Source organism: Labeo rohita, chromosome 1 (genome assembly GCF_022985175.1).
Source record: "Labeo rohita strain BAU-BD-2019 chromosome 1, IGBB_LRoh.1.0, whole genome shotgun sequence".
In the NCBI taxonomy this organism is placed as follows: Eukaryota; Metazoa; Chordata; class Actinopteri; order Cypriniformes; family Cyprinidae; genus Labeo; species Labeo rohita.
Window position 1 is genome coordinate 25,669,006 of NC_066869.1, and position 19,936 is coordinate 25,688,941.

General features: G+C 33.8%; 2 protein-coding genes across 6 annotated transcripts in view; both read right to left on the reverse strand.

Moving 5' to 3' along the window:
• Window positions 1-4,645, reverse strand: part of fam193a (family with sequence similarity 193 member A) — a 28,670-nt gene extending 24,025 nt beyond the window's left edge. Inside the window, exons 1-3 of the mRNA XM_051111453.1 lie at window positions 4,333-4,645; window positions 616-681; window positions 83-322 (exon numbers count right to left, since the gene is read on the reverse strand). Coding sequence (XP_050967410.1) covers window positions 83-322; window positions 616-681; window positions 4,333-4,476 — 450 coding nt within the window. The 5' untranslated portion in view covers window positions 4,477-4,645. The remainder of the gene's footprint in view (window positions 1-82; window positions 323-615; window positions 682-4,332) is intronic.
• Window positions 4,646-6,803: 2,158 nt separating this feature from the next.
• dclk2a (doublecortin-like kinase 2a) overlaps window positions 6,804-19,936 on the reverse strand; it is a 60,525-nt gene continuing 47,392 nt past the window's right edge. For 4 of the 5 annotated variants that reach the window (XM_051117289.1, XM_051117280.1, XM_051117306.1 and 1 more), the window contains 3 exons: window positions 18,280-18,360; window positions 17,832-17,945; window positions 6,804-9,898 (listed from right to left, as the gene is read on the reverse strand). In XM_051117289.1, coding sequence (XP_050973246.1) covers window positions 9,602-9,898; window positions 17,832-17,945; window positions 18,280-18,360 — 492 coding nt within the window. In that variant the 3' untranslated portion in view covers window positions 6,804-9,601. Of the gene's footprint in view, window positions 9,899-14,148; window positions 14,232-17,831; window positions 17,946-18,279; window positions 18,361-19,936 lie in introns of all 5 variants that reach the window. The other variant, XR_007828265.1, reaches the window with a different exon arrangement.

Sequence of the window (19,936 nt, forward strand, 5' to 3'; positions counted from 1 at the left end):
TCAGACTCATTATTTGTCCAATTATGTTTTTTAATACTAGAGGCAGAGTAAAACCTGCAAGTGCTGAATCAACAAAACATACCAACAGAGACTGGTCGAGGGGAGGCTGACGATCGTCCTTCTCCACGGTGCGTTTGCAGTCTGAGCAGACGTACAGAGGCAACTGAAGGGCGCTGGAAGATTTGGGCGACTGGGCTGTGCCATTCTGACTGGATCCTCCCATGTCCTGGGAGACGATGTCCTTGCGCTCACTGCGACACAGCAGGCAACGGTCACCTGTGGTGTAGGGGGCCCTCTGGTTCACCCCGAAAGTGAATGGGGTCTGAGTGAAACACAGCAAAATAGACAAACTGTGAGAAAGCAGCTTTCACTTCTGCTCAAAACATAAACTTCCCATACGGAATATTCTCAAATTGCACTAATGGCCTTTGGCTACAGGAGATCAATGAATCAACACTCTAGAAGACACACAGTGCAAGAATACGCTTCAAAACAGTAACCCAACTCAAAGCGGAGCAGGCTGTCAGGAAATCACAGTTGTGCTACCACACAGAGGAAATGCAAATACAGCAGAGCACTGTAGAAGTGTTGCAAGGTGAGAGATTTGCCTGTTACCTGGACTCCTGAGAAGTCAGCGTTTACTGGCCCTTCTGAAAACTGTGGAGCGCCATTCACTGGGACCTAAAGAGAAAGACGGCCATAAACTATCTCTCTCCAAAGTCTCAAGGTTATAAACTTATTACAATAATGCAATTACATGCACTCTGTTGTTTACGACTTCAGCTTGAAGCTAAAAGAGTGCCACCTAAATGCACTAATCGTAGCTCCCAAATCTCACGGAAAAACCTTTTGCAACACCATGCAGAGTTAAATCAGTTCACTAGATAAAGCCTTACCTTGAATGAACCCTGATGGTAGTAGAACACCTATTTTTATATAATAATTCTGTGAAGATGAAATATGATGAAAGTATTCCTTCCAAATGTACTTCATCTTTCCTTTCCTGTGTCCTGTTATCAAAGATTCCCAACTGATGGGTCACAACCCAAAATGGGTCTTAGGTCTAATGATAAATAGCAGTAAATTGCAAATTGCAAGTTAAAGCTGCAGTCTGTAATGTTTTAGTGTTCAAAATTTACAAAACGTACATCTTGAAACATTTTTAAAACCGTGTTTTCATGAGTTTTTATATTCGGACTATTTTCGACTGTTCTGTTAGAAACCGCTGCGGAGTAGCCCAGCACCTGCATGATTTGTCAGACATAAACAGAGAGTAGTAGTTCCAGCTACAATGTTCTTCCTCAAGACGCATGCAGTTTCTGTTTATTAACTGATGAAGCGTAAAAAGTGATGGGCTGCAGCTTTAAATAAACATGCAAAATAAGAAAATGCTTTCGATATTTTTGGTTGCTGATGTTAAAGGCAATGTGTGCATCAAAATCTACAATATTTTGGTGCAAATTCCTCCTTCATTTGGTAGAAACTAGACAAATTAGGCAGGGGCCAACATGGACAGGTCGCTCTGTGTGGTGAATTACTGGCACAAAACCATTAAAAAAAAAACAAATCAGTACTTCCCAGAGCAAAAAAAAAAAAATTCCATGTTTGATTGAAGGACTTTTTCATTTTGACTTTTGCAAAATAAGCAATAGCGAAGTTTTCTTTGCATACAGTGTATTTTCCTTCCTGTGCTTCAGCTATAATTAATCTGTTAAATGTTGTAATTTAATATAGCAGTCAAGACAAAGCAGCTATCCAGATCATCTTAAAGGAGAAGTTCACTTCCAGAACAAAAAGATACACATAATGTACTCACCCCCTTGTCATCCAAGATGTTCATGTCTTTCTTTCTTCAGTCCTTATGAAATTATGTTTCTTGAGGAAAACATTTCAGGATTTCTCTCCATATAGTGGACTTCTATGGTACCGCCAAGTTTGAACTTGCAAAATGCAGTTTAAATGCAGCTTCAAAGGGCTCTAAACGACCCCAGCCGAGGAAGAACAGTCTTATCTAGCAAAACGATCAATTATTTTCTAAAAAAATAAAAAGACAATTTATATACGTTTTAACCTCAAACGCTCGTCTTGTCTAGCTCTGTGTGAACTCTGTGTATCCCCTCTCATTTTATTCTCCAAATTCAAAATCGTCCTACATCGCTGTTTTACCTTTTTCTGTAATGATCTTCTTTGCACGTTCACTTTGTAAACACTGGGTCAGAGTTTTTCAACGTAGCCTAACTGTCTTAAACCTGAATACACAGAGTTCACGCAGAGCTAGACAAGACGAGCATCTGAGGTTAAAAAGCATACAAATTGTCTTTTTTTTAAAAAAAAAAATAAATAACAATAATCGTTTTGGTAATAATAATCGTTTGGGTAGATGAGACCATTCTTCCTCGACTAGGATTGTTCAGAGTCCTTTGAAGCTGCATTTAATCTGCATTTTGGATCTTCAAACTCAGGGGCACCATAGAAGTCCACTATATGGAGAGAAATCCTGAAATGTTTTCCTCAAAAAACAATTTCTTTACGGCTGAAGAAAGAAAGAAATTAACATCTTGGGTGACAACATTTATCATAAATAATGTGACAGCTGTTAACTGTGGATGTTTACCATGAAAGAAATTCCATTTAAACTAAGTAAAGTAGCCAGCATGTTATCAGTTATTCAATAAATCAGTTCTTGTGAGAATAAAGACAGCAAGAGCCACATCATAAAATCCACAAAAAAAAAAAAAAAAAAAAAAAAATCAAAAGTTGAATTGCTTTATAGCTAATTTATGAATTTATATTTTAAATGTTCAAATGCTCTCTATCTCAGGTTAATACGCAGAGACATTCGTTGTTAGATTAGTCAAATACTACTTGGTTGCCTTGAGCAAACCGACAGATAGATTGACTTAACCAATGGCTGTCTGCCCAACCAATGTTAGAGGAAAGAAGTGTTTAGGAAATGACAGCAAAAAGTGTTTGGCTAATGATCAAGAACACCTCAGCATAAAACCAAAATTGATAGTACTATTAGGAAACGGAGAATGTGATCTCTTCTGCACTATAGACTACAAACCGCTTCACCTGAGTCGACCCGAGTTAAATTTGGCTGTCAATTCACACCGAACTTGCATCAAAGTGTGCTTTTATTTTCAGTCTTTTTCAAAAAAAAAAAAAAAAATATATATATATAACTGCCTATGATTTCTGACTAATGACATCTTCACAACATTCGCCCTCAGGTTGCTGAAATCGCATTAACCAAAACCCATGCAAGCCAAAGTGCTGTGTACAGTCCAGTGATGAAATGGTCTTTTGCTAGCTTATGTCAACACAGACTGATACTCTTGTTAAGCTACAGATGTGGTTCCCTTGGAAACAGAGGCGTACCACAAGAAAGAATAAGTCTCTGACAAAGCCCTGAACACTGGACCCTGTGCTGTGAGTGGCCTATTCATTCTCTGACACTTCTTACAGCTGGACACCATGAATACACAACTGGAACTGGAGAGGAAAGCAGCTGATAAACTGAGGTAAGAATGCAGGTCTGTGGTATACATTAGAAAATAAGTGTGCTAAATGACATTACATCATACTACATTTAAGTCCAAAGCATAACTTTGCACAAGACTCAAGTCAAAACCACTGACAGACGTAATAAGAGGTTTGTTGACATTTAACGTTGACTATTTTCAAGCACTTCCGGTTTGGTCCAACTTGACACCACTGCTGGAGTTCATAAGGCTAATTATTACATCAATTGTATTGAATAAAGTAAATAAGCTTTTAAATATGAACAAGTCGGACATTGTTAAAAGTTATAAATAAAGACGTGTAACGTGAATAATTTGAACACTCTGAGATCTTTAGCATTAGGTCTGTCTTTCTATGTGGTAACGTTATTGTGGATAGCTGTTGATAAACTGATGTTTTTTTACCCTCTATTTCTCTTTTTATGTAGGAAGGTTAACAAAGTAATATAATTATTGAAATACATATGTAAACACATGAGCTAAGACTGAACAGCGCTTGACAAGTTAGCTTCACATCACTCAGAGCGACACAGATCAACTCAAACTTCCGTGTTTACTTCATAAAATCGCTTTAAATACTCCTTACACACGTCTTTACTATTTTCCTCCCATGTTTCTGTGATCAGACCAAGAAGTGTTTAAGATTAAAGCTCTAGATCAGTCAAGCTCAGCTCAGGCTCTATGTAAACGTGAGATCAGCTACAGGAGCTCTCCCAGGCCCGCAATATCATGAAATTTAGACGAAACTACACCGCATTCAGGCTCGGATGCACCATTAGCCGCCTCGCATGTCCCAGGTGCCGCTCACCTCTCCGTTGAGGCTGGGGATGGTGCTCGGGTCTCCGTGTGCGCTGCTGCTGGAGGGTGTTGGCGGAGCTCCGGCCTTCCCTGCGCCGCCGCCCCGCTTATTCTTCCTGCGCTTCGCTCCGCGTTTAGCGTCTGTAGGACTCATTTCTACCCCACGAAATACACAGACAGCGCTCCGTCTACAAACAGCGGGATCTCGGGTGCAATGCCAGGCTCTGGCGCTGCGAATACGGGTAAAATTGAACTGTATTTGAAAGATATAATCTAAGAGCCTGCCGACTTGCTCACAGTATAGCAGACTTCAAATTCCAATATGGCCGACTCAACAGGAATTGGCCAATGGCGTTTACGCCATGACGCAATAGCGTATGACGCGATTGGGGCTTATGGGTAAATGAGTTTTGTGGGACGCAACCTTATATTTATTATTTCTGCTTGGTTAGATGTTGTGTCTGTGTTGGTGATGGAAGGTTGTTAAAAACAACCCGATTCTGATTCTTAATTTCAATACGTGAGCATAAATGAATAATGCAGCTCTTTTGGTGTCTTGCTGTATTTTAAGTTCTCCCTCATCGCGCTTTGCGTCTACAGGTGCGTTGTTTTGTTTTTATTTATTTATTTATTTTTGCTTTGCTTTGTTTTCTGGCTAATACTTTTTAAATTACCGTTGCTGCCTGAGGCCAAGCTTTTATTACAGCCTAATAATTTTAGGCAGTAGGTGGCGCTGATTAGCTTCTCTAACTTTTCTAAGTAAAATACCAGGTGAAATATCCAGTTTAGAGGTCATTACTATACAAAATATTTGAAAGCCTATCACGACAACAACGTTAGAAAATATATAGGCTTGTTAGATTAATTATTAATGAAATAAAAATATGACCATTTTTGTGGTTAATATTTTGCTTAATACTTTTGGCCTTTTCATAATATCCGGACACATAACAACATATTCGAGATGCAATTTCGCTAATGTTAACGAGATGGGAGAAAAATAAAATAAAATAAAATAAATAAATAAATCATTTGACTCATAATAGGAAAAAAGATAAACAAATGTAAGACTATAAATAGTATGTAAAATAAAATAAACTAATAAAATAAACTAAAATTAATTCATTACTGAAATAAAAGTTTTTTTGGTCCTTTTTATAATATTCGGACACTTATTCTGCTATAAACAAATGCTGTACAGCTTAGAGCTACAGTTTCGCTAAAGTTAAGATGGGACAAAATAAATAAATAAATAAATAAAATACAAAATATAAATAAATAAATAAATAAATAAATTGACTCATGCGTAAAAGACAAACAAATCTAAGACCATAATTAGTAAAGAATACAAATAAATTTAATTTAAAATCTGACAATTTTTTAAATAAAAAAAACTATTAATTAAAATTTTAATATGACCACACATGAAAATAAAATAAATAACAATAATAATAATAATAATAATAATAATAAAACAAAATAAATAGATAAATAGACTCATACTATGAAAAAAGATAAACAAATCAAAAATTAAATAAAATAATAATTATAGAAAAGACAATAAAAAAAGCTTAAAGCTGCAAGTTTGTAAAATTAACGAGATGGGATAATATGAAAAAAGATAAACAAATATAAGAACATAATTAGTAAAGACCACACATGAAATATGAAATAATAAAATAAATAAATAAATCATTTGACTCATAATATCAAAAAAGATAAATAAATGTAAGACTATAATTAGTAAAGACCACACATCCTTTTTATAATATTCTGACGCTTATTCTGCTATAAATGAATGCTGTACTGCGTAGAGCTGCAATTTCGCTAAAGATAGGATGGGACAAAATAAATAAATAAAATAAAAATAAAAATAAATAAATAATTTGACTCATAATATGAAAAAGATAAACAAATGTAAGACCGTAATTAGTAAAGACCACATGTGAAAAATAAAATAAATAATAAAACAAAACAATAAAACAAAATAAATAAATAATTTGACTCAAAATATGAAAAAATAAACAAATCTAAGACCATAGTTAGTAAAGAATACACATAAAGTTCAATTTTTTAAATAAAATAAAATATTCATTAAAATTTGAATATGACCACACATGAAAATAAAATAAATAATAATATTAATATAAATAATAAAACAAAATAAATAAATAAATAGACTCATATGAAAAAAGATAAACAAATCAAAAATAAAATAAAACAATAATTAAAGAAAAGACAAAAAAGGCTTAAAGTTGCATTTTTGCTAAAATTAACGAGATGGGACAAAAAAATGGAATAAAATAAAATCAGTTTTGCAGTTGGAAACTTAATTCGATGTAGTGTCACCCTTCAACCAACAGATGGCGATGTCGCAGCTGTTTTATCGCTAGACTTAAGAAATCAAAACTTTGAACTACTGTATTTGGTTGGTTTGTAGGGTTTCTGTGATCATATAGCATAATAAGGACAAGACAAGGATAAACAACAGCAAGAGAGTTTTATTGCATTACTTTGATTATGTGATGATAAAGAACACAAACAGAAAATGACAGCTATTAAACATGAAATCTAGCCTTCCAGAAATGATACTGAATATTGCCATATTTCTCAAAACCTCCAAAGCATGTCAAAAAAGCAGTGCATTATGTCCTAGACCTTAATTAACAAACTCCATCAATCCCTGCAGGCTGACAGTTTCAGGATATCAGTGCCATGGTAAGCAAAGAGAGATAACAAGTACAGAAGTAGTACATGGAACAACAGATGAATAATCCAAGACTTTAGATTGTAATCTAATACTATTGCAACAGAGAAATCAAAATATCGTGCACTTAATGACTCTGGATTGTAAATGTCAAACTAACCTATTCTAAAATACAATTTCACATTTTGTCTAATCTGTACAAATAAATTAGCAAAAGAACAAAACTATTAACAATCCCTATTTCCTGCTTTGCTGGCTCATATGAAGGCAACTCTAAACTACTGCAAAATGACCCCAGAACACAGTAGTGCTAGACACACCCTCTTAAGAAAACACACACCCACAATTGCGAAGTGCTTTCTTGTGTTTCTTCAGCAGAGTCAAAAAGTCAAGCAGTCTATTTTCAAACATACACTCAAAGAAAACGTACTTTCAAGTTTCAGCAGGACAAGTTTCTTGCCAGTTTCAAAGTCTTTTTCCAGTAGCATACTTAGATCCACCCCAAAAAGTGTTTCGCTATTCATAACCGGGACGTGAGCCGTTCCCGTCAGCAAATACAAAAGCAGAGCGGATCTTTCATATCCAAAGAACCTATATACAATCAAACACACATGAAATTTTAAAACTCACTCTGGGTGCTGGAATCGGAAGCCAAACTGGAAGAAGAAGAAAGCAGGGAGACGAGCAGATGACCGTTACACAGACAGTACTGAATGTAAAAGCTGGATTACACTAAACTGATTTTTAAAAAGAGAATAGAATTTAAAATGCTAGGCATCATAAACTTGCTGACATTATAAGTTGTTACAGGGGAAAAACTGGACAGCATATAATAAAAGACTAAGGATCACATTGGGTTGCCAAGTCCACTGTTTTCCGGCGGAATTGCTGTTGCTGCAGGTTAAAGGGATAGTTCACTCAAAAATGAAAATCAATTACAGTTGCTGCAAAACATACAGTTGAGGTCAAAAGTTTACATACACCTTGCACAATCTGTAAAATGTTCATACAAAATTCATGTTATTTTTTCTTTAGTACTGACCTGAATAACATATTTCACATAAAAGACGTTTCCACATAGTCCACAAGAGAAAACAGTAGTTGAATTTATAAAAGTGACACCGTTCAAAAGTTTACACACGCTTGATTCTTAATACTTGAATACAGCATTTTTGTTTAGTGATAGTTGTTCACGAGTCCCTTGTTTGTCCTGAACAGTTAAACTGGCTGCTGCTCTTCAAAAAAATTCTATAGGTCCCACAAATAATTAGGTTTTTCAGCATTTTTGTGTAATTGAACCCTTTCCAACAATGATTGTATGATTTTGAGATCCATCTTTTCTCACTGAGGACAACTGAGAGACTCATATGCAACTATTATATTGTTAAGAAGGAAAAACATTAAGAGGGGGGGTGAAAACTTTTGAACAAAATAAATGTGTACATCTTTCTTATTTTGAGGAATTTTTTTTTTTTTTATTTTATTCAGAAAACAAAAAAGAAGAATCAAGTGTATGTAAACTTTTGAACGGGGTCATTTTTATAAATTCAACTATTATTTTCTGTTGTGAACTATATGAAAACATCTTTTATTTGTCAGTACTAAATAAAAAAATAACATGCATTTTGTATTAACCCTCTTATTTTGGTAAAATAATTATCATTTTGCAGTTTCTGCAAGGTGTACATAAACTTTTGACCTCAACTGTATACGAATTTCCTTCTTCTGCTGAACATAAAAGATATTTTGAATAATGCGGGTAACAAAAAAGTTGCTGGTCCCCACTGACTTCCATAGTATGGAAAAAAACATGAGGGACAAGAAACTCTTTGTCTACCTACATTCTTCAAAATATCTTCTTGAATATCAACTTGAGAGTGCATAAATGATGACAAAATTTTGGGTGAACTACACACTATACAAAAGTTTGATGTTAAGTTTTCTGAGGAAGAGAAACTAGTAGGGAATATTTGAGCTCCTTTTTGATGAAACTGTGTACAACACAGAACAGTGACTGTTAAATACGTATTGTTTAATATGTAAAATATGTCATTTGAGTTTTGATACTTGGGATAGGGTTACTGGGCTAGTTTTGAGTAGTCACTGGTATAGTTTTGTTTCGGAGACCTGGTAACCCTGCTTTCAGGTATTTCCAAACACAACAAACTCACTCAGAATCTACACCTCATTGCAAGGAGACACAAATTTAAACAATATGTGTGTTCTATAATCGGCTCAAATATCACTGTTTGATATTCTCTCAACTGGTGGAATCATAATCTGTAACTAAAGAAATGGTAATATGTGCTAATCATACACAGTTTTCTGTGAAATCTGCAGACTGTTTCTTACGTTCTCCAGAATGTACAAATCAGGGGGAAAATCCAACCTGATCTCATGAAACACCTTGCGAGAAAGTCCCCAGAGGTACGTTTATGTCGTGAGACCACGTAGGGAAAATCATTAAGTGTATTCCAGCCTTTTAGCTAGTATTAAGTTTCAAAGATCCGCAGAGTTGATATATATGTATTTATATTTGACATTGTCTCCATATTTTTTCCCCTAAGTATTATTATTCTTCCTTTGGCAGGCTCTTGCTGGCCTCTGCCTCAGTGGTGCATTCTGGGAAGTAGGGAGGTGGGGCAGAGTGAGGGGAGGGCAGAGGTGCTGATGGTGCATTGGGGGTTGTTGAGGCTAAAGGCTCAACGGGAGCAGCGTTCCTTGAGTCCTCCAATTGGACAGATGAGCGTCCCTTATGGGAGCGTCGTCTCTCTGGGTGGGTGGAGGAAGGGCTCTTTCCTGGAGGTGGGGGGCTGCGGTTCTGACGCCGACGAGAAAGCTGGATGGTTTCCTTATCTAGAGCTGTGTTCTACAGGAGAGACACAACATGTTAATGTTCACATGAAGTGCACCCACCCAAAATTGGAAAGGAAACTGAAAACAATTCAGCAGGGAAAGAGTAAGTGAGATGAAGGTATGATCTGGGAGGTCAAAAGAGAGAGAGATCAGTTCAATCTTAAAGCACCCAAAAATAAAAAATACTGTCTTCATTTATTCATCCTCATGTTGTACCAAAATTAAATGACTGAATTTCTTCTGTTGAACACAAAATATATACTATATATACTATATTACTATATACTATATATATTGATACTTTAACCAACAGAAGATGAATATATCACACCGTGACCTCTTAGCTGAAAAACAATACAAACTTCAAATCTGCAGGACTGTAGTGAAGTAGATTGCGTATTTTAAAAAAGAAAGTGTGACAGTATATCATGACTGTTACATGTCCATAGATATTTCACATAAAGTGTGACTGTGGCTTTAAAGGCCCTCTACTTTGTTACTTTGTTATAATTTGTAGGGTGAAAACAATTTGTGCAGTTACAAGTTATATTTTTGTTTTAAATACCCTCAAAAAACGCTGGGTTAAACACAACCCAGCGCTGGGTGAAATATTAACAAACCCAGCAACTGAGATGTTTTGACCCAGTAGTTGGGTTAAACATTTAACCATAGTTTTATTTAACTATTTTTAAAAAAGTACTATATGGCTGGCTTACAATGAACCCAAAATAGGTTGTAAATTAACAAAATAATTACTAGAGGCAACAGCAATATCCAAGGTGAACTTTGAATAATAAGCAATTTAAAAAATGTCTATGATTTAATTATTATTTATTTAACTTATTTATAAATATTCATTTACTGAACATACACTGCCAGTCAAAAGTTTTTGAACAGTAAGATTTTTAATGTTTTTTAAAGAAGTCTCTTCTGCTCGCCAAGCCTAAATTCATTTGATCCAAAGTAAAATTTTGAAATATTTTTACTATTTAAAATAGCTGTTTTCTATTTGAATATATTTTAAAATGTAATTTATTCCTGTGATTTCAAAGCTGAATTTTTAGCATCATTACTCCAGTCACATGATCCTTCAGAAATCATTCTAATATGCTGATTTGCTGCTCAAACAAAGATTTATTATTTTTTGTTGAAAACAGCTGAGTAGAATTTTTTGGGGGGGTTTCTTTGAAGAATAGAAAGTTTACAAGAACAGCATTTATCTGAAATATTTTGTAACATTATAAATGTCTTTATCATCACTTTTGATCAATTTAAAGCATCCTTGCTAAATAAAAGTATTAATTTGTATAATTTCTTTCCCAAAATAAATAAATAAATAAACCAACTCCAAGCTTTTGAATGGTATAGTGTATAATATTACAAAAGCTTTTTATTTCAGATATTTTTTCTTTTCATCAAAAAATCCTGAAAAAAAAAAAACAGCTTTAAACAGCAAATCAGCATATTAGAATGGTTTCTGAAGGATCATGTGACTGGCGTAATGATGCTGAAAATGTAGCTTTGATCACAGGAATAAATTACATTTTGAAATATATTCAAATAGAAAGCAGTTATTTTAAATAGTAAAAATATTTCTCAATATTACTGCTTTTGCTGTATTTTGGATCGAATAAATGCAGGCTTGGTGAGCACAAGAGAATTCTTTAAAAAAACATTAAAAATCTTGACTGGTATTGTATTAATAAATGTTAATTTTAGGTTAATTTTAAACAAAAATAATGTTTTCCACTCCAACTGAAAAATTACACCAAATCAGTATCATCATTTGTGTTCTGCAGAGGAAAGGCAGGCACAAAAACAGCATGTGGATGAGTAAATGAAGTTTTAATTTCCATGTATCCCTTTATGCAATAAACCAAGCTGTTCTGTGTTTTTCCCATTGCTGTAAGAAGAAACATGTTCATACTTAGATATAAAAGACCATATGCATGACCTGGTTTCATTGAAAAGTCAATACTATTGATCACATCACAGGTGGGAGAAGACCACCGGAGTAAAAAAAAAAGACTGAAAATGGCAGAGAGTGAAAAACACCACTGAAGTTCAAGACAGGATTATGATTCATGACTTAAGCTGCCAACTTTCCATGTCTTGTAGGAAAAAATGATAATCTTCAGTGATGTTACTATCACCTTCTCCCAGTAAAAGAGTGTATGTGTGAAAAAGACAGAGGCGGGGAGGGAGGAGCATAGCAGTTAGTGTTAGTACATACCATTGCCTTGGAGCTAGTCAAAGGATAGCAATGCCATGGGGAGAGCAGAAGCAGAGGACAGAGACTAGTCTTACTCACAGAGCACATACAGCACAAATTCATACACAACACTAACATAACCTCTAACACTTCAGCTGAGGGACATTTCACAAGGACTACTTCAGAAACACTCAGTTTGCCTGATTAAAGCAAAATGTAGCCACTTAAAGAGGAAGTTCACTCAGAAATGAGCATTCTGACACTAATATTCACCCTCACATGCTTCCAAACACACATGATGCTGTTTTTCTTATCCAAACAAGCTGTCAAGCTTCTATAAAAGGTCAGTGGGCTCTATAAAAGCAAGTGAATATAGTCCATACAACTCTTCTGAAGCCATATAATAACTTTTTGCATCTTGCATATTGCAGGTTTAAAGTAATGGCATGTGGTTAAAAAAAAAACCAGAACAACGAATGTGAACTGATAGGCGCCATATTTAATTTGAGAACTGATTATCAGTGAATAATAGCTTAAAACTTAGTGTGGTCATTGCAAACTATCATTTTTTTTATGAAAAATATTTATGTAACAGTTAAGAAAAAAAAATCTTTTCTTTCAGTATATTTGGAATGAAATGAAGGTGAGTAATTGCCAAAAGCTTCATTTTGGGGTGAGATATTGCTCTACTTGATCTATTTTTTTAGTGCGTTCCTCAGCTGTGGACAAAACCAGTTATTGAAAAAAAGGCTGACAAAACAAATAGGATGTGTCCAGACCCTATTAATAAATAAAAATATACTAGCTATAAATAAAATAAAATAAAATAAAATAAAATAAAATACAAAATTAAATAAGTAAAGTGAAATAAAATAAAACAAAACAATATAAAATAAAATAAAATAAAATAAAACCTAAAATAAATCCTAACATAAAATAAAATAAAAAATACAGTAAACAAATAAATAAATAAAATGAAATAAAATAAAACCTAAAATAAAAAAATAAATAAAATGAAAAATAAAATTAATTAAAAAATAAATAAATAAAATGAAATGAAATAAAAACTAAAATAAAATAAAATGTAAAAAAAAAATACAGTAAAAAAATAAATAAAGTGAAATAAAATAAAACGAATAAAATAAAAATTAAATTAAATAAAATAAAGTAAAGTAAAAATAAGTATATAGAGATATATAGAGATATAGAGATATATATATAATTAAGTAAAAAAGTAATAAATAAAATGAAATAAAATAAAACCTAAAATAAAAAATGAAATAAAATAAAAACAATAAATAAAATAAAAAAGTAAAATAAATAAATAAAGTGAAATAAAATAAAATACCCATTTTTTCTAATATATATATATATATATATATATATCTACATTACTAAATAAAAACTTTCAGTAAAGTATTTCATCCAAGGCAATTTTTGAGCATAATTGTGCATCTCTCTCTCTCTGTCATTAGATTTATTATTTTAAATTATTACAATACTGCCAGAAGATGGCAGAGTTTCATATTCTTAAACCACTTTCTTTCAAATTTTGATGGCATTGGTCAAGGTCCTAAGAGTGAGGTTCATTTTGAGGACGTTGGCAACTGCCACGAAATAGACTGTCTCTGGATTAGGTAACAAAGAGAGAGAGAAGCCATCGGATTGCAGTGTTAATATTACAAGCAGTCAGTATTGCATGCACGCCAATACAAACCTTCCAGCTAGAGCCCAGAAGGAAACAATATACGCCAAAAATGTGCAATAAAGCCATACGGCATAGAAAATCACAGCAATAAAGTCATTTAAAGAGCCACCATGAACATGGAGTGGAATGAAAAGATGGAAAGACAGAAAGTGAACCAGATTATGGTTGGGACATAAGGTATGGTATGACTGTTGTCTAGAATTAGATCATCAAGAGCAGCAAATGCTAGAGTAAAAATCTAGTAAGAGTCAACAAGAGGCAGTCAGGGTGCGGAGACTGCAAGATTTTAGTATAGAACTCAAGCTCATTAAAAAAAAAAAGGTTTAGTTTTGGAGTCAAATACCCAATTTCCAGTTGCAGACATCACTTCGGGTCTTGGGAGAGCAAGGAAGGGGTGTAGATACAGCCTAGCCCTTACAGTTCAAACTGTCAAATGAGATTCACATCAATACAAATTCAGCCAGAGTCCCTGCTGCTGCTTCTGCTGCTTTTTCAAGCAGTGTAGTGAACAAAGAAGACCTTAGATTTTCAGAAAGCTTAGGGTTTTAACAATGTATTATAAAGGAAAGTGATGACATAAACAAACGCCTGCCATAAAACGCTGTCAAATATCATCACTTTGTCAACTAATAAAATGTTTACTCATTTTATATTTCCAGCAGAATCAATCTAAATATATCATAAATATTCAATATACCACTTAGCATTTATTTAATTTCTTAAAGGGGTAGTTCACCTAAAAAAAGAAAATTCTGTTGTTAATTTCTCACCCTCTTGTCATTCCAAACCCGTAAGACCTTTGTTCATCGGAACACAAATGAAGATATTTTTTTATGAACCCACTGAGCAAACGACGTCCAAACGACGTCATTTCAACGTCTTTGTCGGAATATAGACATGATCTGCACGTCGGGTGGACGTCTCATGTTTGTTGGAAAATCCAAAAGCTTTCTGATGCTGCATAGACAACAACACGACTGACACATTCAAGGCCCAGAAAGGTAGCAAAAACACTCATCGTGATACTCTTGTAAACGCGCTTCGAAGACTGACATGGCGTAAGTAAAGTCATTATTTTTGTTTTCTTTTTGCACAAAAAGTATTTTCGTAGCTTTATAACATTGTGGTTGAACCACTGCTGTCACATGGACTATTTTAACAATGTCCGTACCAGTGTTGGGGAAAGTTACTTTTAAAAGTAATGCATTACAATATTGAGTTACTTCCTAAAAAGTAACTAATTACTAATTAAACTAATTACATTACTTTGTTACTTTTTATTGAAAGTAATGTGTTACATTACTTTTGCATTACTTTTTAAATCTGGGCAGGGCTTGCTTGTTTGTTTGTAATATAAAAAGTTCAATTTTTGGCAAATGTAAAAAGTGAATTCACGTCTGTACAGTAGACCACAGAAGAAAAAATATAAACTCTTCAGCAATATAAAAAAAAAGGAAAACAAATGTTAGATTATCTTGAGTAATTTTTGCTTATTAGTACGGTTGAACTGCATCATCGAAGGTCGGCAGCAAAGACATCGGTTAATAAAATGGTATTAAATGCATAAAGGATATTTGTATTATTTAACATATTTAATTATTGCAGGTTTGCGTCATATTCTGAGTTGAATTTCACAGTTTTTTACTCATTTTGAGGAATACTGAATCTGTTTTTTGTGAGATGAATTAATGCATGTTCACATTTATTCTAAAACTAATAGGAAAGGAGAGCTTTTAATCAATAAATGGGAGGAAAGTAACTTGCATAATGCGTTACCCCCAACACTGGTCCTTACTACCTTTTTGGGCCTTTAACTAGGGCTGATTTCAGATTTTATCGATTAATTCGAATGTATTGTTTTGCCACAATTTAATTTTTTTAGAATTCGAATAATTGCGATTTTGAATAGAAATATTAGCAAATGTTAGAATTAGACACTTTGACAATACGCCAATGATAACAGTAAAGAAAAAAAGAACACCAACATACAACTGCACCTCGGCGGATGTAATTAACCACTCACATGTGACGCGTTCATATCGCTGGGCGCCATTCAGATACAGAATGTGTTTTTGTGTTGACAAAGATGCAACGCCGGCGGTGAAATAGAAAAAAATGTAAGAAGATGGGAGCAAACTTCTTTTAACTTGAGCACCGCATTTTTAGAATGCTATTTCAAGCATGAGACTGCAAAAGACGTGAGTGCAACAGTCAAATGCATCCATGTTTGCATAGAAAAAAAACTATGGAGAAGCATTGCAATCGAATAAAAAACCTTTGAAGAAGTACTACTGTATGTCTGATATTTCATGTTTGCATCGTGATGTCAGGCTGAAAGCTGCTGTTCATTGTTTTTACAGAACATTTATAGTTAATAACAGTCTACTGGTGTTATACTTTCAGTCATTTTGAATTTGAATTACCTTGACTTTTGAGATTTTTTTTTTTAAGCATTTTCCTTGTATTATTTCTTAACATGTATGTATAAGACTAGTTTGTACAAGATGTAGTTGTAGTTCATGCATCTTTTCTGCAAAGACATTGAACAAATGATTTGTTTAACATTTACACATGTTGACAACTTCATGTGTGGTGCATTTGGAATAGAATTTCCTTTAACTAGAGGGCTAATAAAGAAAAAGTTACTTGAATAGTTTTGTAGTTACATTTTCAGTCTGACTAGTTAAAAATCGAAAAAGAAAAAAAAAAAATTAAATTTTTTGCCATATCGCCCAGCCCTACCTTGAACGTGTCAGTTGTGATGCAGTCTACGCAGGGTCAGAAAGCTCTCAGATTTCATTAAAAATCCCTTAAGTTGTGTCCCAGAGATGAATGAAGGTCTTGTGAGTTTACAATGACATGAGGGTGAGTAATTAATTTTTTGTGTGAACTATCCTTTTAATTTCAAATACCAAAAATAAAATTTCCTTTCTGTGTGATAGAGTCAAGTTCAAAGAATGAATGATTCTTGATCATGACAATGCAGACAAGGTGAAGATCAGTGACAACACTGAAAATAACACATTTACAGAGACAAACACCTTAACGACAGTGAGAAAAACTAAGACACAAGGCTGGCAGTGAGGGGTTTATGGTGCAGTGAACTGGCATGGAAATTTAATAAGACATGGGGGTGGAAATGGCTGAAAATGTTTCACCCATGCCTCCCTCTGAGCTCATAAAATACATTCTGCCAAGCAATAAAAGAATTACGATGAGTCCTTCAGCAATTTTCAAGCACTTTGGAGAGCAACACTGACCACACATTTGTTTCAATGGGCTTGACACATTTTTTTTCTTTTCTTTTGTTAGTTTTTTTTAAAAAACCCCAAGTCAGCATATTAGAATGATTTCTGAAGGATCATGTGACACTGGATTAATGGCTGCTGAAAATTCAGCTTTGCATCATAGGAATAAATTAAATTTTAAAATATATTCAAATAGAAAATGCTTATTTTAAATGATAATAACATTTCACAATATTACTGTTTTTATTGTATTTTTCATCAAGTACGAATACAAATTGCTCAGCTCTCTTTTAGGGATTAATGGCTAGTTTTTAATCATCAATTTGGCTATTAAACATAATTATTTTTAATTAATAATTAATTTGAATTAAATTGCCATTATCACTTAAAATAAAATCTAATTTCTGGAGTATTGGAATCTAATTTTTTCTCACGCCTGATGTGCTGTTTTCTGAAGTCACGTCCTATTTCATAGCTCTGGCATATTTTGTCCTGTGCTTGCTTACAATACAATAATCTCTAATATTTCCTGAGATTTAGCTGTTATGTAAGTCATGAGCTCTGAGGGAGACAAACCGATTGATTTGATGCTGGTGTCCACAGTGGCTGTAATTTCAGTGACGGCTATGCTTCGGAATTATGTGTAATCCAAGTACTAATCATTAGGGGCCAAGAGGATGACATTGGTTATTTTTTTCAAGCGTAGCATATTAACAGATGACAGCAGCTGCTGTTATGATGTGCAGACAGTTTCTCGTGTGTGAGTGTGTGTGCTCACCACAATAACAGAGACTCCAGGGGAAGTGTTGCTCTGTTTCTGCACAGAGTTAAAGTGCTTTTTGAGTTTACCTGCCACCTCCATCTTCATATTGTTTTCCATTGCAGCATCATCCTGTTGGTTATTGAAGTCGATTAGGACAAGGCCAATATAATAGTAAGCAATATAACTGTGTTCACCAGAGCATTCTGACTAAATTGTAGGTTTCAGTTTAAAAAATAATTTGAAACATAAATCAAAACCACCTCTAATACAGCTCAAATGACACAAATAATATTTTATGAGTAAGTGTGCAGGTGAATCTCTTGTGGACAATCATGCAATAATGTCTAAAAAACATTTTGATGTATTATATTTTATGAATAGAAATTTGATACTTTAATGTAGTGCATGCATTATTTAACACACACATATATACCCAGCACTAAACCCTTTCACACACATTTACCGTGACCCAGGGGTGAGACAGCACATCTTCTGCTGTGTATCTGGCTTCCACATTCACCTGCAGCATTTGACCAATCAACTCCTGTACAAACACACCATCATCATATTTTCAAAGACATTTTACTACATTTTATTATAAAGTTAAAGGACTAGCTGACTTTAAGAATAAACATTTTCTGATAATTTACTCACCCCATTTCATCCAAGATGTTTATGTCCTTTCTTTCTTCAGTCGAAAAGAAATTAAGGTTTTTTAAGAAAACACTCCAGGATTTTTCTCCATATAAGGGACTTTAATAGAAGCCAATGTTGCCAAAATTGCAGTTTCAGTGCAGCTTCAAAGGGCTCAACACGATCCCAGCCAAGGAATATAGGTCTTATCTATTGAAACGATCAATAATAAAACAATCGGCTCATCTTCACACATTACAAAATCATGTTGGAAAGGTCATCGGAATTAATAAAATTCAAACAATACCCAACCCTAGTCATGCATAACCTTCGCAATGTGACTATGTGATGCGTTAAGTAAAGGTAGAGCAAGACAAGCATTTGTGGTAAGAAAAAAAAAAGTATATACATTTTTTATTGTTTTTAGAAAATGATGATAGTTTTGCTAGATAAGACCCTTTATTCCTTGACTGGATCGTGTAGATCCCTAAAGCCGCGCTGAAACTGCAATTTGGACCTTCAACTCGTTGATTCCCATTGAAGTCCACTATATGGAGAAAAATCCTGGAATGTTTTCCTCAAAAAAAAAACAACTTCATTTTTTTTTAACTGAAGAAAGACATGAACAACTTGGATGACGTGGGTGAGTAAATTATCAGGAAACTTTTGTTCTGAAAGTGAACTACACTGTAAAAAACAATTTGTTGAGTAAACATAAAATAATTTATAACCTGGCTGCCTTAAAATTTAAGTTCAGTCAACTCAAAAAAAAGTTTATTCAACTTGAAATGTTAAATTATACTAAGTGACAACTTAGATATTTGATTTGAATCAACTTAAAATTTTAAGGCAACTGGGTTAGTTACCCATCTGTTAAATTTAGCAAACACAAATATCTAAGTTGTTACTTAGTACATTTTAAGTTGACTAAACTTATTTTAGTTGACTGAACTTCAAATTTTAAGGCAGCAGGGTAACAAATTATTTTAAGATGACTCAACAAATTGTGTTTTTTATTTTTTACAGTGTAATTCTTTAAGACCAGAAAAAGATACTGGCCTGAATTTCATTAAAAAGACCATTAACATGATCTAAAATGTTAAAGTCAAAAAAAAAAAAAAAATCTGAAATTAGGTTTGCTTGTTCACATTTGCATATACAGCAAAAATTCTGCCTTTCAGTGCAGAGAAAGATGTTGGCAAAACAATTCTAAAGCTGGATGGGGTGAATGTGAGAGGGGGAGGATATGAACGAGATGATATAACAATGTGAGTAGGATGAAATAAAATAGGGTGCAGTCAGGACAGAGAATATAGCATAAAGAACGAAGGAAGTTGAGATAAATGAGAGGGAGTGAGCGGTGTGTTTAATGCGTGCTAAAGGAATAGTTCAGACATAAATTAAAAGTTGCTGCAAATGTACTCACCCTCAGGTAATTCAAGATATAGATGAGTTTGTTCATCAGAACAGATTTGGAGTAATTCAGC